This window comes from Takifugu flavidus, chromosome 12, assembly GCF_003711565.1.
Source record: "Takifugu flavidus isolate HTHZ2018 chromosome 12, ASM371156v2, whole genome shotgun sequence".
Classification (NCBI taxonomy): Eukaryota; Metazoa; Chordata; class Actinopteri; order Tetraodontiformes; family Tetraodontidae; genus Takifugu; species Takifugu flavidus.
The window spans coordinates 11500206-11517374 of record NC_079531.1 but is presented as its reverse complement, the minus strand read 5'-3'; the positions used below and the strand labels follow the sequence as shown (position 1 = coordinate 11517374).

The following is a 17169-nucleotide window of genomic DNA, read 5'->3' as shown; positions in this document are numbered from 1 at the left end:
AATGTAGCTTGATGGCGCCAGTCCTGGGACAAGAAACCTGTTTGTGCCCTCGTACGTAAACTGTCATCTCCTATATATGGATCTTTTTTTGCTGGGGGGGAAAAAAAACGATATTTCCACAACAGCTTTAACAAAACTTTACATAAAACTGCTGTAGAATGTCCCTGTCACATGTGTGTGTGTGTGTGTGTGTGTGTGTGTGTGTGTGTGTGAGGACTCAGATGTCAATGTCTTTAATTAATAGCATGTAGTGTCAGCTCACTAGCAGACTAGTAAATGATAATTAATGCGTGCTGCCATGTAAGGAGGACAAAAGAAGATGGAGGGAAACAAGAAATTAAATGTTGGCAGTGTTTCTTGATTTTAGGGTACTGCCAAACAGAAGCAGACATTTAAGTCCGTTTAGTTTAAGTATCAAATACTTTAATGTGCAAAAAGGCAAATGAATAATACGAATCTTTGATCCATCCTTTACCTATCCCAGCTGCCTATCCTGGCAGTCCAAATTAAGCATTATTATCATTATTATTTAATAGTAGCAGTACTTTAGTACTGAATTCCTTTTTTTCAGTCTCTATCCTGCATTAGAATTTCTTGCATCGAAAAGGCTCATGGACCTCTTTGCAAACATGCGATCTCGTGCAGAAAATCCAAATGAAACCTTGGCTGATTGTATTTATTTTGTGTTTATTTAATAACAGTCTGACAGCAAGTCATTGGAGATGTGGCACTCATGGACAGCACAGCTTTAGAATACTAAAATGAACCACAGCAAACGTATGAATATGAATAACACGTAAATGCAGCTGTGATTTATTAGAGCCTCAATGACAAACCCTTTGCAGTAAATTCTCGGTTTGGTTATCATGTGGCCCCCGAATCATATACTAAACAAAAGTCATGGGAAATAATTATGGGAAGAATTCATTTGCCTGAAGCAAATATGCAAATTTAGCTCATTATTGTTTTGTTTACATCTGCTTCACATTCAGTGTTCAGCCAAAATCCCCAAATTGTTCATGACAAACTGGGATTTCATTTGAATTCTCCAGACATGTGATGGTTGATAGAGAACATGTTTCCTGTGCTAGCTTTAGCATCAGCTTGCGTTATTGGCATGGTCATAAAATGGAGACTTTTAAGCAAGCAGAGCCACATTATTATTATTATTATTATTATTATTATTGTTGTTGTTGTTGTTGCGGTTGCAGTTGCTGTTGTTTTCGCAGACTGGTATTATTGATGTTCCTTGGGAAAAAATCCGAGGTAACTGGTACATTTACGATCCTAGCAAACAAAAAGTAGAAAGTTTAATTTAAATGAGTTTTTTGGGTTGGAATTACATTGATTTCCAGCTTGTGTTTTTATTTTTATTTTTTAAATTGAAATAGATTTATATTTCCTGGTGTAGAATAACAATCAGTTGTCAAAATTAGACCAGCAGGTCCTGATGCAGGAACTAAAGGAGCTGTTTTTAAGCCATGTTACTGGACCGTAGAGCTCATTTCCGTGATTTAAGATCAGTTGTACCATCAGACCTCACATCAAACTAGAGAATGTCTCAAAACTACAGACATGCTTTGTGTTCTTTCCTTTCTCTCTTTTAACACTTCAGAATTGAACTGATTTGATTTGGGGCTCTTTAACAAACATCAGGATGTTGAACGTTAAACACTGATGAATGGAAACTGGGAATGTTGGTTATGATGGTTAAAGTTGTCTTTAGGATAGCGCCTCCAGTCAGTGTGTCTTTGGAAATTGAGAGCATCACAGAGAGAAAAATGGCCTTTGGGATCCAGGTTCTACTCATTATGAGGCATTTCAGAACTCCTGTGTGCTCCACACATTCACTCCTTTACTCATTAGGTAGCAGTTAAGGGTGATCTATATCAGATATCCTACCAGACCATGATTAATGTCCTGGAACATTAATTAAATGCAGCCTTATTTTGACTCCCCTCCCCAGCGTGGCTGTTGTTCAGATAAATGGACAATTAGACACCCATCTTAATTAAACGCTGCTAGTGAGAAACCGTCACTCTCACTCCGAGTAGAAGGAGATAACAGAACCGGTCATGAAAGTCAAGCTTGATCTGCTAAATTAGCACCAAGTAAATTCTCAGTCGAAGCTGATCTGTTTCATTTTAATCTGTAGATTTCAAACTATGCAGTAAGCAATTTATAGCTTATTCAGAAGATTCCACATAGACTTAGGATGGTTATGAGTTCTTGCATGGTATTTGCCCCCAGATTCATTGGACTCAGAGTTGGGTCCACTCATGTGAGGGGCGGAGGTCACCGAGGCTGTTACAGAAGTCCACAGCAACAGCGCCACAAGAGGTGGGTGAGATCCATCCTAAGCAGTTTAGAGTTCGGGATGTTGCCTTGACTGACGTACGTGTGCAACATTGCATCGGCATCCGAGGCAGTGTGTGTGTGGAATGGCAAAGTGAGGTGGTGGTCCACAGACCAGAGAGTGGGTCCCAACACTCATTTGAGCCACCCTGGGAAGGGCTATGCCCGGGTACTGGAGAGGAGGGTGCACCTGGGGTCAAACCTTAGATTCAGGAGGTGGATTTGGCCCTCGTTGTGGAACACTGGAACAATTTGTCTCCCTTATCAGGATGCTGGAATGGAAGGGATCAGGTTGTAAGACTGGTAGACTGGTTTGTAAACCTGTCTACATCTGTTTTGTAGCTTTGGAAATGAGCGTGTACCCAGAGATCCCCATGGTCCCCTACCCATAAGGGGGGATTTCCCATCTTGGCCCAGAGGAATTACGGATCTTGTTCACCGGCGAGGGAAGAATGGATCGGGAGATTGACCGATGGATTGACGCTGAGTCGATCTGTTCTGACGACCAGCCAACATCACCTGTCTCGGCACGTTTTAGGTGACGACTGAGACGCCTCCCGACTCAGAAGATGATCACATTTTATGAAAACAATGAAAAACTTTTGCACCAAAAAAAAAAAAAATCAGTGTTGGGGAAGAAAACGTGATGAAGGAATCGAAGTTTAACTGGGCAATTAACTGAAAATGCGTTGGATGACGACAGAAAATGCTTTAATCTTTAAAACCATTAACTATGACTCTTTTGTGCAAATATGTGTGCACATGACCAGACTCACATCTATCACTGTACATGCTAATTAAATAAAGCAGGACCCAAGGAAGTAATAAATCTCCAGCTGCTCCTCCCTGACTCTACCCCTGGGATAAACATCTCCTTTGAGACCAATAAACACATATTACACACACAGGCAAAAAGGGAGTAAGATATAAAACAATTACACCAGTTTTTGACAAGATAATCGTTTCAGTTTTGTTCAGCTTTGAAACACAACCTGCAACACTGAGGTTTCTAAAATTCTGGACCAGTAACAATGACTATTGTCCAGCTTTAGAGGCTAACTTGACTTCTGAAGTCCAGATTCTAGATATATCTGTAGAATAAATTTGTCCCCGGGGCTGGAGAGGATGGCCAACACTACTATTAATCTACAACGGCTTAATGCAGAATTAATAACACTTCCCAATTACACGGTTTCGTAGCAGCCAAAAAGAGTCTGAACTCACGATGCTCTCATTATTCATTGCACTTAGAACGAATTTATAAGTTCTGCCATTTATCATCATACTCATTATGGAACATCAACACTTTTAGTAGATTAAATGAGTAAATAAAACCATCAATAATTTCACTGCCCAAAGCCAAAAATGTCCTAAAGCAGTCAAACACAACATCGCAGTGTTAAAAAGAAATTAAATTCACTTATAGTATTTAAACGTTGGGCGTGCTCACTGAAGATGATGAATGTGTGTGTGTATGTGTGGGTGTGGGTGTGTGTGATTTGCTGTGCGTCCGGCTTTGGAAGCTGGAGCAGAAATGAGCAGGTGATGAAGACATTTTGGTGATTTCAATGATAAAGCAGGTCCCGTTGTGACTTCACACACACCTACCCACACACACACACATTCACACACACTCACACATAGTCTCTCTCTCATGCTACGTATACATAAATAAACGTAAAGCGGGCAGTCTTCCACCAAGGTTCTTTTCATTGCCATCAGCTAATCAAGGACCTGTCCCTCATCTGCTTACTGCAGCACTTTTTCGCCCTCTTGAACAGGATAAATGAATTCTGGCGTGTCACATATGGTCCTCTGAATAATCTGCGGGGGGGTAGCATATGTCACTCAGAGGACGATGAATTATTAATACAGTACGTGTGGTCTGCTGAGTATATTGATGTTGCGCCCTGAAGCCCGGCTCTTATTTAATCATACTTTGATTTGCTAAGAATAGCTTCCTGTAATCTTTTATTTTATTCCTGTCTGACACACGTGTGATCAACTTTGATCCAGATTGTTGCTGCTAAAACCGAAATAACAACAGAGCCGCACCGCCGGGCGCAACCTCCTGTCTCTTTACACAGCAGGCAGCAAAGAGGCGATAGAATTTATTTAGCAAACAGAGCCAGTAAATAATCTGAGTGCTTCTACTGACGGGACCGTTTATCACGCTCTTTTAGAGAAGCTTTCAATCATTCTGGTCAACTCTGGACTGAAGCTGCACTGCAGAGACAGGTGTCTGAAACTGACCCTTGCTAGGCTACAGCACAGCTTGCCCGTTCGCTACGAATGTGTTATTACAAATGGGAACAGGGCTTCAATGACAGTGACGCAGCGTTGCTGGAATGGATACCAGCAGCGACGTCGTGCCAAACGCGACACCATTCAGCACAACCACGACATGACCACCACTGATACAGAAGGCCGGATGTAATAAAAGACATTAGTATAATAAATTGCTTATAACAACAAAGATTATTCTGTGTCCGGGGTTTCTGGCATCTGTACACGAAGCAGCTCCACGCTGACCTTTAGTGCCCACCATTCCAAAAGAACAAGACATGTTTCTCGGAAAAGAGGGATAAAGACAGAAAAATGCGACAAATGTTCAGCTGTTCCAAGTTCGGAAGAACACAAAGGTGCTCCGAGGCGATCGGGCAGATGTAATTGGGCTGTCATGCGAGATGGATCTGGGTCCATCTTCCTCACCTCTCCAGGAGACGCTGCGGAGGCATCCGGACGATGCAGCAGAAACCATCTGCGAGGAGCGGCAGCAGCTGATAAGCTCTCTTCTTGGTTCCCTACCAATGAGCAGGATGTGGGCGAGGGCTGGATTGTAGATCCACCTAATCGGCTGACCTCTTTGTCCTCTAATCCCCCTTTTTCTTTGACGCATCTGCCGAACTTTTAAACAAGGCCCTGAGGCACCTGAACTCTTCTTCATCATGGTGGAGATAATAGAACCACAGAAAAGCGAAGGCCACCATTTCATATGTGGATGAGATCAGGAATGGGTCTGATTTACTGAAGCTAACATCATCCAGGCTCGGAATCTTCCAATGAGAACGCTCGGAGAGGGACCTACCGATGGACCCTGTATCCTGGAGCGCCATCCATGAGATACGCTGAGGGATACAACTCAGGGTTTAAAGAAAAGGAGACAGTTTAAGAGCGCTAAAGCTAAATAAAACACTGTTATTATTAAACAACGGGAACACGTTTCACTCCGGTATGGTATCAACAGATGAAAGGAATGAAGATGTTGCAGGAAAAACAGATTTCAGCCTTGAACATATAAAATAAAAACATCATCCAGTATGTTAATGTGGGTAAACTGCTTCCTCCTCTCTTTTTTTGCGAACAGCTTGTGCTGGTGTGGTGTCCACCGATCATTTTATAACCTTGTTCATTCAACTTCATTGAACCAGAACTCATTTTTACGTGACATTGAAAATTGCATTGTGATATTTTCACTGTAAATCCCCAAAACAACGTGAAATCTGCAAAATAAAGACCTTCCCAGTGGTGGAACAGCACCGGTTGGATGAGAGTGCTGAAGAGCTCCTCTGGGCCACTCAGAAAATTTGCTCCTGAATATCAGTTAAACGTCCCCAAATTTGACAGCATTATTAAACCGACGGTTCCACTTCTGTCTGTGTTTTTACACTGTTTTCATGCTCATCGCTCAAGTCGATCTATCACCAGCAGACAGCGACCTTGTGACACTGTGGGTGGGCATTACCACGCAGAGAGCTGGCTGAATGGTACCAGCAGCTTTGGCTTAGTCCAAAGAAATTATGGGATATTTGAAAGTGACATGTTACTTCCTAACTGTGCATCACAAGCATATATGATGGTTTCTTGGGTGGAATAAGACGAAGAATCAGAGCAGCGCTGGCTCCACCGGGCCAGAAATTGGCCCAGCCTTTGTTGAACGCTTCAATTCTAAGGCTGAACGACTTTTATTTATCTGTATATATCAATAACAGTAATGAGCGCCGTGTGGGATCACTTGTCAGCAGCCATCCAACTGGATTTACAGTCAACAGCACCTGATGAGTGAAGTGTGCTCCACGTTCATGTCAGCAAACAATTTTATGGAAGAAAAATACTGGATAACATGCAGGGAGTGTTATGCACACATAATACCATCATATATCCTGTAGAACCCCATTTAAATTTGTGCTGATACAGCAGGTTTTCACACTTTTATGATGCATCTGTTTGGAGGATCTTGCATCAGCGCTGATGCAAGCGTCATATCAAATGGAACAAATCTTTCCTCCTCTGCATGAGCGGAGGGCAGGCAGCTTCCTCCTGCATCAACGCTTCTCTAATGCGCTCTCATGTGAAAATTGTATTGATTGTTGGAGTCTGGAACACGGATTACATCTTTCAGGCATTTTGGAGAGACGGTAACTCGGTTAAAGCTGTGAAAGACAGTTTTAAAAATCCTGGCCGGCGGTAATATGACATAACTAACTCACTTATTTCGACAATTATTATATTGTTCCCATGTCAGGAGGCTCGATTCTCTGCGTGTAATAAATGGATGCTGAAAGATGATGAGGTTTCACTTTAAAAGTGGTTGGAAAGTTACTGATGCTACTGGATACGGCTGTAAAATAGATACTCTCAGACTTTGTGAGCTCAATGCTAATCATAAGCTAAATGCATGATTTTTATCTCCTCTTCTGCTTGGAAAAGTGGAGAGGATTATGTGAAAAGACGGCTGCTTCTTCTATGGCATTTTTCCTGCGTGTGTTGTGACCCACTTCCAGGTTTTGATCCATTTTGTTTGTCAAATAGTCTCCGTTTTCTGACATTTAGCTCAAAGAACCCTGGTAGTTGCATAAGGATGCGGATGGTGCGATAAGATGAGGGCCCATGTTGTTCGCGTTGCCTTCAGGGGAAGCTGAATGTGTGAAGAGGTGGATTGTGGGAAAATGGACTCCTTGGTTTAGGTTTAGGCCAGCGGATCCATTCAGGGGTTTCATTCTTCAATTATTTAGTCAAAACCAGCCGCTATTTATTTACTAATTATGACTGGGCACATGAATAAATGAAATAAAAACACTTTTTTCTGCAGGATTCTGAAGTCACACTTCTGCCTTGGAACACATGGGGCTCATGTGTGATAGCCTGCACATCAAATCCCAATGAAATCACTTTAAATGAAATAATCCTGTCGATTGCGCAATCCCGCCTCGCATCATCTCATTTAAATAAACTAAAAAATCGGAGTTGCGACCACATTCAACTCATTTGGCATGTGACCTAAACTAAACAGAGAAGTGCAGGCCGTCACCTGCAGCTCTGTTGTAGCCCCAGACGGAGCAGAGTCGGCGTGGGTCTCCGCCCTCATCAACACAGCAGCAGGAGGACAGGAACGTCAAGTCCCACAGCACATGTCCAACAGAGCGTTTAACGCTGCTTAATCACACCAAAAAACTCATGTCTTCACCCACACATGCTAATTCTGCCAGGCTGGTGCTGATTTATGGGACGTGAAGTCGAATGTACAGCACAGGCAGAGTTTGAGTGTTTACTTAATGTCTTTCTATTATCACTGCGTGCACGAAGTGATGATGACCCGGGGTCAGTATCCAGTCACCCATCCTGTTAGGTCGCGTGCGCGGCCCCGACAGGCTGGTTCCAGGGAAAAGCGTGTTTCTGAAAAGATTAAACAGATTCTGTTTGAGTCCAGATGAGTTGCACTTTTGATGTGTAAGCGCGCTGCGGGTCGGAAACCTCGAGCTGACGCTCACAAGGTGGAGCTGAGCTCGCCGAAGGAGCTCCTGGTTCCTGCTGATCAGCTGCCAGAAGAGTTTCTCCTTACTGAGCAGCGCCGCCGACAGGTTATATTCCATTTAGTCAAATAACCAGCCTGTAGAAAATGTGCATTCTTTGGCTCCTCATGAGGATTAAAATCAAGGAAACTGGCTACACCATTTAGCACAAAGTGTAAATTATTAGCCCGTTCTTTTTATTTATTTATGTCCCATTATTTATGTATTTATCCGCCTGCTTCTTCAGCTATTTTTAACTTGTGTTCCCTATAGAGCTGCCCCTATAGAATTATCTATAGGGTTAAATGTTGGAAAATGTGCTCTCACACAGAGGCAGCAAACGCACAAGAGTCCAGGAAAGGAGCTTTTTGGACAAAAATGCCGAATTAGGAAATCAAAATTCACCCAGGAGAGAAGGTCACACATATTTCCCTGTATTTCAGACACTTGTTCTCCCAGCCGCGTTCCCGTGGTTGTGTTTTGCACGAGCGCCTGACTCACAGCAGCTCTCTGGGCTGTGGGGGAGTCATCGGTGAGGCAAACCAGATGCCCTCTCTCTGGGTAGCTGGCGAAACACTCTCCATCTTCTGCCCCTTCACGCACAAACTAGTCAGAATTCCTCAGTGTCATTTGCTGAGAGAGAAAATAGGGCCTCAGGTGACTCCTGTCAGTCACTGTTAGCCGTTAAAGGCACCAACCAGTCCATTTTCATAAACAGCTTTACACACACAGGTTTTATTAACTGCCGGCTGTGTGTCTTATATAGAAAATATATACATGTGTGGAAAAGAAATGTCTTAATAATCACACATGTAACTTTCAGTCTGTCTTATTTCCACTATTATAAGTGTGATCACAAACGAATCTGATGGAGGAAAAAGGTGTATGTTAATAATATCAGGGGAAACTTTGGCTTTTTCCAAAGCAAATGTGTCACTGCGTCATAATGTTGCTGCTCCTGGTGGTTCGAAGTTATGCATTTTAAAAAGCTCCGTCCGCTTGGTGTTGCCATGGTGGTCTCATTCGGTGTACGTGACATGCATTAATGAGCATGTGGAGCTCAGGTGTCGTGCGTGCGTGCGTGTGTGTGTGTTTTTTTTTGGGGGGGGGGGGGGGGGGGGGGGGGGTGGTTAGGGCCTGTCATAACACAGAAATTCACCCAGAATGAAAATATGTACAGTGTTCTCACAGGGTTCGATCACAATATGCAACGCGTCTTCTCTGTAGGATCCTGACGTGCACTGAGTCAAACGTGCACTTCCTCTGCAGCAGAATCTCCTGAAATCTTTGACCTGATTTTTAGTGTGCATATAAACAGCCCGTACGTGCACACAGACGCCCTCCAATTACGCAACACCCTGTTGGGAGGGTGCAGAGCCCTTTAAGCATGGAGTAATGGGGTATTCCCTGTAGCTGCTGTCAACACAAATGCATATCGGCAGTAGGAATTATAACATTCGTGTGTCTTTCTCTTCAGAACATACATGAAAAGCCTGATTATAAGACAGATGGTGAACATAATGGCTTTCATAATGGGGGAAATGTTCTTCAAACTGGCTTGAAAGAACGGTCATGGGTTCCTGGCAACACTACCAGTTAATGCCCACAACTGGCAGTTTTCGTACAGTGAATTGGAGGACGGCGTTTGACGCTCTGTTGGAAATAGGATTGTCCCCAGTATCAGCAGTGTGCAGGCAAAACACACAGATTTAGGGCAGAATGCTCAGTTGTTTTAATGTGCCACAGCTACGCTGCTTAAGAGAAGAAAGAGCGACGCCCACGGTGCTGCATCGCGTCTTTAGCATTAGTTCGTACAGTAGTTCGACACATCTGGCAACATCGCTCCTGACGAATTTGCATCTCACCTCCGGTCATAGTCACAAGCCACTGACATTATTTGGTGGCACAGACCATCCTGACGGAAAACATGTTGAAAGAGCGCTCCAGGTCTCACGAGTTAATTGATGTATAACACAAACACCAAAATCCAACACTTACTGTACATGGATCATGGATTGATGACAAGAGAAGGTGTCAAAAGGTGAAACCTGTACAGAGACTATACTGAATGTGTAATAAAGGCTCTGTGCACCCTGATCTGATCTCAGCTAATGAACTGGGCGTGCACTAGCATGAGTGAACATATATTACGATCAGAAAGGGCACAGTTCCTTTAATGTCAACGCTAATATGTGGATTGTATTCACAGACAGGAGGAAACCCTCATTACCATCTGTCACTGCAGCACTGCGTGTCAGCTCAACTTGATAATTAGCATTGTGCAGATTTGTGGCCATCCAGATGTTCATGTCGGACACATGTTCCAAAAACACGTGCTTGTGCTAGTTTTGCTGTTACCTTGGGCTCTAACAAATTACATGCAGCATGAGCGCGTCAGATGAGCTGCAGTAGGTGCACAGCAGGGGGTTGGCGCCACCTAGCGGTCACAATGAAAATCAACGTGATGATGATGATGATGACGGTGATGATGAACTGGAAAGGCCAGAATTTTCCTGCAATTCATATGAAATTAGATGAATTTAAGAACGACAAAAGAACCAGATATAATTTAAAGTACCTTCATTCAAATATTTATTTAGTTTTGCGCAATACAAAATATCCAGTGGTACCCGTTACCAGTATCTTTTTTTCTAAAAGATTATTTTCACAAAGATTAAATAAATTAAACACATTTGATGTAATTAAAAAAAACATGAGAAAATACAAAAAAGTATTTTCAGTCTGAAAATTATCCCCATTCCAGCTAATTATAATGATGTGTTTGCCTTCCAAAAATAATAATCTCAGATAATTTAATTTTATCTTAAAAATCAGCTCTATTCCTTTAATATGTCATTCAGGAATCATATGAGCCTAAAATCAACACGAAGCACTGTGTTTATTCCCAGATTTGACTGTTTGACAGCATGTGAATATTCGAGTGTGGTAAGCCTGAAATTAAATCCTGACTCAAGCCGTGTACCAGTTATCAGAACTATTGTACCTGTAGCTGCTAAACAGATAAAAACAAAGGAAAGCCATGTGTGACGTAAAAATGTGATGACCCAGCGGAAAAAAGGCACATAAATCCCGATGAGGAGGCATCATAAATCTTTGTGCAGGTTTAAAATGGCTCCTGAGTCTTGGAGTCTTTTCAAGGCTTCAGCTTCATGACCAAGATCATGGTAAGAATTCTGCAGCAGAGAATAAAGAATCAGTCAAAAACGTTCTTTTACGGAATGCAGGTGGATGAGACCAGACAGAAACCACCTGCATGGACATCATGGTGTCGCGTCCAAAGTAATGGATGGGCTGGCTTTCTCTCTTTGAGTTTGGGTAACCAAAACCTGCTATGTGGACTTCATCGCAATAGTTGAGGGCAACAATTACAGCGAGGATGCCGGTGGTAGGGTGCACAAGATTCTGGAAAAAAAAAAACGTCATTAAAACTGGTTTCGGAATCATGGACTCAAGGTCTTGTATCAAAATGTGTGCTCAAGAGTAAGGTGTGCTGGTAAAAACTGTGTGTGTGTGTGTGTGTGTGTGTGTGTGTTGTGTGTGTGTGTGTGTGTGTGTGTGTGTGTGTGTGTGTGTGTGTGTGTGTGTGTGTATAAATAAAGTGCATTCTGTTTTCATGTTGAGATGAGCCTGTAGTAACAAGAGAAGACCAGCAGAGGGTGTAGAGGGTCCCGTTAGTACGTTCGTCCGAGCTCGGGTGGACAGATGTTTCAGATGTTTGCCCCCCAGGAATCAATGCATGTTCTTTTTGACTAATTCGGAGGATGTTTAGCACAAAGACAAATATTTACTCTGATCTGAGATGGAAAAAATGAAAAGAGACTTGGTGTTTTGCACTGTAGTAAATCACTACAAATATGGAACTGTGACTCATTATGGAGTCTTGACTACGATTAGGGAGTTCTCTCTGGTGAGAGATCAGGTTTTATCTGTTGGCTGACAATCATGTTGGAAGAAGAAACAAAGACCTACTAGACTGGATTAAATGGGGCAGTTATGCTCTTGTCTTCTGAGTTCCTTCTCATCTGCCTTGGCTCAAAATGACATAACCAGGTCCCACTGAACACTACAACTTCTGTGGATGAGTGATTTAAGATATTTTGTGTTCTTCTTTCATGCTCAAAGACCGCCACGTACTTTGCTCTTTGCCTGCATGGTCATGTCAATCTTTATCCCATCTTTATCTTTGTTCCCAGAGGTAAGAACATCCCCTTATCTAAGGCCCAGTATGGGGTATGGATCCCATCTTGACGCCCTCACACTGTTACTCAGAAGAAAAACAGAGATAGAAAGAAAGAAAGAAAGATGAAAGAAAATGAGCATGCACATATGTTGCCATGGCGAAGAACAGAAATACACCCTCCATGTGGCTTTACTCATACTCAGTTCATATTGCTGCAAGAACAAAACTGCAGAAACGTGCGAACGTCCTGCGGTGGTACGCGTGGTGTTCTTGATAAGAGGTGCTATTGAACGCCCGAGAATGCGCAGTGGCACGCTCTTCGTTTCCAACTTGCAACCAAAAGTCGAGTTATGTGGTTGCTTTAGTGGATTTACAGGTTGTAAGACTGCGAAAACCGGCGCATGGCCCTGTTATGAGGAGAGGAGCTAGTTTAGCATTAGCTCGGGTTTTCAGGAGTGAGAGTGAAGCACAGCTTCAGTCCAGCACGATGCATAAAACATGAATCAATAAAGGACAGTTTAGAGCAACACGCGCGTCCTCTACCATCCACACTGCCCCCCCCCCCCCCCCCCTTCAATCCTTTTGGGGCTGCCTGTAGCAGCTGCGCTCTCCCACCCTTCCTTTTCCAGAGGAATCTGTTATTTTTACTACGCTACTTTGACCCCAAAAAAACAGAAAGACGAAAACATGTCAAGTGAGGGAACAATGAAGGACTAAAACCAAATTTGGCTGGCGCCCACGTTTAGAGTGGAACTCCCCAGTTGAACGAATGCACGTCCATCCTCACTCTTGGGCAGCGACGCAACAGGCCAATAAAAGCGCCATTCGACATGAGTAATAGTTTAAGTTGAATCACAGGGTATTACAAAATCTAATCAAACTCAGCCAAAGTGGGAGATGAGATCCAATTTGTGAAACAAAAACAGATGGTCCCAACAGAACAACACACAAGTCCTGTTGTGCAAATTCACTCTTTTTTTTGCCTGCTGTGCTTGGATGAAAGTGTATTAAAATTCCCTAATGTTGTTGCCTTCTTTGGCTTCATGAAGCAGAGCCGAGCAAAATCTTAAGTGTTGTGAAATACAGAGCAGTGTGACGACGGGGGAACTCGTCCCTTTAATCAGGTTAACCTAATTAGTTGTCAGTCCAGACGCATCGCTCATTACGCTGTGGCTAATCAGCTGAGGCTCCAGCCAGTCTTATCAATATGCATGAGGGGACTAGTTAAAGGCCAAAAGGAGAGAAAGGAGGGAAAAAAGGGTTCTGGTGGAAAGGAAATCCTACATGGCTGCGTTCAGGAGACTGTTCACGATTTTAAAGGAATTTAAATGTTAAATGTGATAAAACCTCCCATTTGTGTTTATTCTTATCCTTATCTCTTTGTATGTCTAGATATGATGTGTGTTAATGTTAGTGTGTGTCTGTGTGCGATGTGTGTTATTTGTGCTAGCGTGCCACCTGAACGCCCCCCCCCCCATGCCAACCCAGGAGGCAGTCAAGTGACACAGACACAGAATGACCCCCGCAGGATAGGACAGACCAAAGGGTCAACCATCCTGTGGACACCCACATTTCCCCCCAGGGCAGAACGGTTGAGGTGGAGACCCGCCGCAGCAATAGGTGACAGCACGCTTCCAACAATGGCGGAAGCCACGCCCCCTCACCCCGGGACCACACCCACCAGAGAAACCACTGGCCCCCAGAAGGAGAGCGAGGCAACATGCTGCCGGATAAATGAGGGGGTGGTAGAAACAGGAAGCCCATGCGCCACAATCACCCACACAATCACCCACACACACTTACTCACACACACACATGCACATGAAGAGAAGAAGAAAAGGCACAACTGCAACAACCTACATTCTAGTTAAGTGTGGGATATTATGTGTATTTAAAAAAAAACCTCAGTCAGTATAGAACTGGATTCGTTGTTGAGGTGTGTCACTGCTCACCGGTCGACCCTTAATTTTCTGCCGCATGTGTAGCAGCATCTCGGCGGTCTGGTGCAGAAAGTGGGGGTCCAGCACTCGGATTTTACTGACATCCCCCAGCCAGACCTGAGGAGGTGGTCTCCAAAAACCTCTTCTGACCTTGAATATGCAAAGAAAGTAAACTGTTCACAGGTTCAGCACAAGCAGTTCCATAACAGGTGTCACGAGGGGATCCCTTCATAGCTGGAGACGACAGATAGATTCTGACAGGGATCTAGAAAACAGTCTTTGAGAGAGAGAGAGAAAAAGAAAAACCAAAGAGAGATGGAAAACATAAAGGAAGAGAGGTAATCCATACCCTCTTCTCATTATAAAGGATCTCTTTGAGCCAGCGCAGGTCTTGCTGCTTGAAGGGCACCAGGACCATAAGGGTGTTGGGGTCCTTGTGCAGATCAGGATTGTGAGAAGCCGACTCGGGGTAGAAGAACCTCATGGTGGTCTTGTTCCCCACGTCGTCCTCGTAGCCTCTCACAGGGCCTTCGTTCAACCTGATGCAGGGAGGCCAGCAATGGGAAAGTGTTTAACAAAACTTGGAGACACCTGTAGACATAAAGGCTTCTTGGCTCCGTTCTGCTCCACCCCCACATCCTCTCAAATCTGCCCTTCAAGTCAAGAAACTTAAGTTTAATTGGTGTGATTAGAAATTTGGCATTGCTCTCGCAGCCGTGGTGCAGATCTGATAAAGGATGTGGGGCATGTGAGCATCCTGCAACCTACCAGCCGGCCTCAACATCAACGGACCACATCCTCCTGCTCTCTGTGGTTTAAAGTAAGTGCCACTTCCCTCACTGCATGGCAAACACCAAGCCAAATGTGATGACATTTAGGTTTTAAGTTGACCTAAACGTGACTTAAAGACCACGACTGAGTGCTGTGATCCGGCTCTCGCAGAGATTAACACCGATGGGTGTCAATTATAAAGGCCTGGTACCTTTTCCATCTAACTGGAGAGCCAAATTAATGCGACTGTGCTACACAAAGGCTATAAACAGCTCTTTTTTTTCCAAGTATGAGAGGAATATAGATGCTACAGAGGAATCGAAGCTTTAGCGATGCTGTAGTGCGGCAGGTTGTTGGTATCAGCCCCTCTGTCTCCAAAGGTATTCACACCTGTCGGCTGTGGTCACAGGTGACTTCTTCATGTTGGCTGTCTGAAATGGAAACAGCATGTTTCCATACTGAGGTCACCCGTGACTGAGAGAGCTGGCTTTAAACTGAAAATGCCCTCAGTGTTCAGGCCTTTCAGCTTGACCTGCACTTCATTGTGGAATTCTTGGCAGGACCGCTTTCAAACAACAAATCTTAAATCAAATCTTGCCAAATAAGCGGGGCAGTCTAACAGGCTGCACCTTGTTTGGGGAAATAATTAGTTTCCACTTTAAAAGTCCCGAAAGACCTTTACCAGCCTAGCGGTGCTCCAGAAAGGGCCCGCTGATGCCAGCTCTATGAGTTCTGAATGTCAATAACAAATGTTAGCGTATTGGGTCACGGAATTTTAAGCTTTTGTAAGCCCGAGTGTACCGTGGCCGGATGAGAGAGCTTAACTGTGCAAAGAGTTTTATTTAAAGGGAACCTTTGTGGGGCCTGACTGAATTCTTTCTCATCTCCTTTAAGGAACGTGACTTAATCTAAATGTTTGCAGAAAGAACAGCGCCGTGCAAGGGTCAAATAATCCAACAGTTGGATCATGTTTAATATTAACATACAGCCAAGTGAATTCACACCACATTCCTTTCAAAAACAAGTTAAGGAGACGTCTGAACCTAATTTCCACATAATCCAAAAGGTTAAGGGCATTTGTACAAAAAATACTATTGTTGGGTTTAGCAGACACAAGCAGCAATGAATAAATGAATGAAAGAATGAATGAATGAATGAATGAATGAGAGGTGTCAGTGCTTACCGAATGACTACATCATATTTGTTGATTCTGTTCCCCAAGGAGCTGTTTTTGATGGCAAAGCCGTTGCCTATGACGACACAGGTTCTGCATTCAAGGCTGTTGACAAAAGCAACAAAGACACAGCCGCCGCGCGCTACATGTGTCAGTAACCAGGTCACGGGGATGTTTCCACCAATAAAATGACATGAAGGGTGAAAATAGAGAAGGTGTAACGGTTGCTCACTTTTCAATCTTGGCTGGAATCTCATAATTTGCAATTACGGCGAGAACTTTTTGCAGCATCAGCTCTGCGTGGGAGAAAACAAAACAAGACTGTGAGTAAAATAAGACTTGGCCAAACGAGCAATTGAAATCCACACAACACAAAGGTGCAGAGTAAGAGCAAGAATACAGATTTATGTCCAGAGTTTGGACCGCGTAAATAGAAGTTAAGACAGACGTGTTTTCTCTTTGTTGATGGGATTTTGTCCATTGTGGTTTTGTCCTCCATGTCCCTGGTTCACCTGCGTTTGTCCTCCAGACTCACCTGTGTCTCGGTGCCCACCTCCTCTTTCTATAAAGGCCGTGCTCTTGCTCTCTTTGTCGGACTGTTAAGATGTTTCTAACTGGGGCCCGTTTCAGAAAGCAAGTTTCACAAACCCTGAGTCAAAAGCTTGAACTTGAGGTTGTCCAACTCTGAGTTTTCGGGTTTCAGACCAGGCGTTAAACGTTAGTTCAACCAACTGTGAGTCAAATTGAAGGTGAAGCTCGCGCATGAGGATCCAAAAACACAGATAAGATGAGTCACCATGGCAACAGGTTAAAAATAAAACACGCCTTTGCCAACAAGTGGCAAAAAAAAAAGAAAAAATGATCGCAGTAGTCTAGAAAATAACGGGAAAATAAACAGGAAGTACAGGAAAACATGAGAGATAATTCATCTCAAGA

At 43.6% G+C, this 17169-nt stretch overlaps 1 protein-coding gene across 3 annotated transcripts in view; it reads right to left on the bottom strand.

Moving 5' to 3' along the window:
• Positions 1–10712: 10712 nt before the first annotated feature.
• Positions 10713–17169, bottom strand: part of st3gal4 (ST3 beta-galactoside alpha-2,3-sialyltransferase 4) — a 15254-nt gene continuing 8797 nt past the window's right edge. For 2 of the 3 annotated variants that reach the window (XM_057049813.1, XM_057049812.1), the window contains 6 exons: positions 16466–16529; positions 16243–16338; positions 14638–14827; positions 14301–14438; positions 11418–11570; positions 10713–11341 (listed from right to left, as the gene is read on the bottom strand). In XM_057049813.1, the coding sequence (XP_056905793.1) occupies positions 11252–11341; positions 11418–11570; positions 14301–14438; positions 14638–14827; positions 16243–16338; positions 16466–16529 (731 nt within the window). In that variant the 3' untranslated portion in view covers positions 10713–11251. Of the gene's footprint in view, positions 11342–11417; positions 11571–12302; positions 12427–14300; positions 14439–14637; positions 14828–16242; positions 16339–16465; positions 16530–17169 lie in introns of those variants that run through there. The other variant, XR_008953022.1, reaches the window with a different exon arrangement.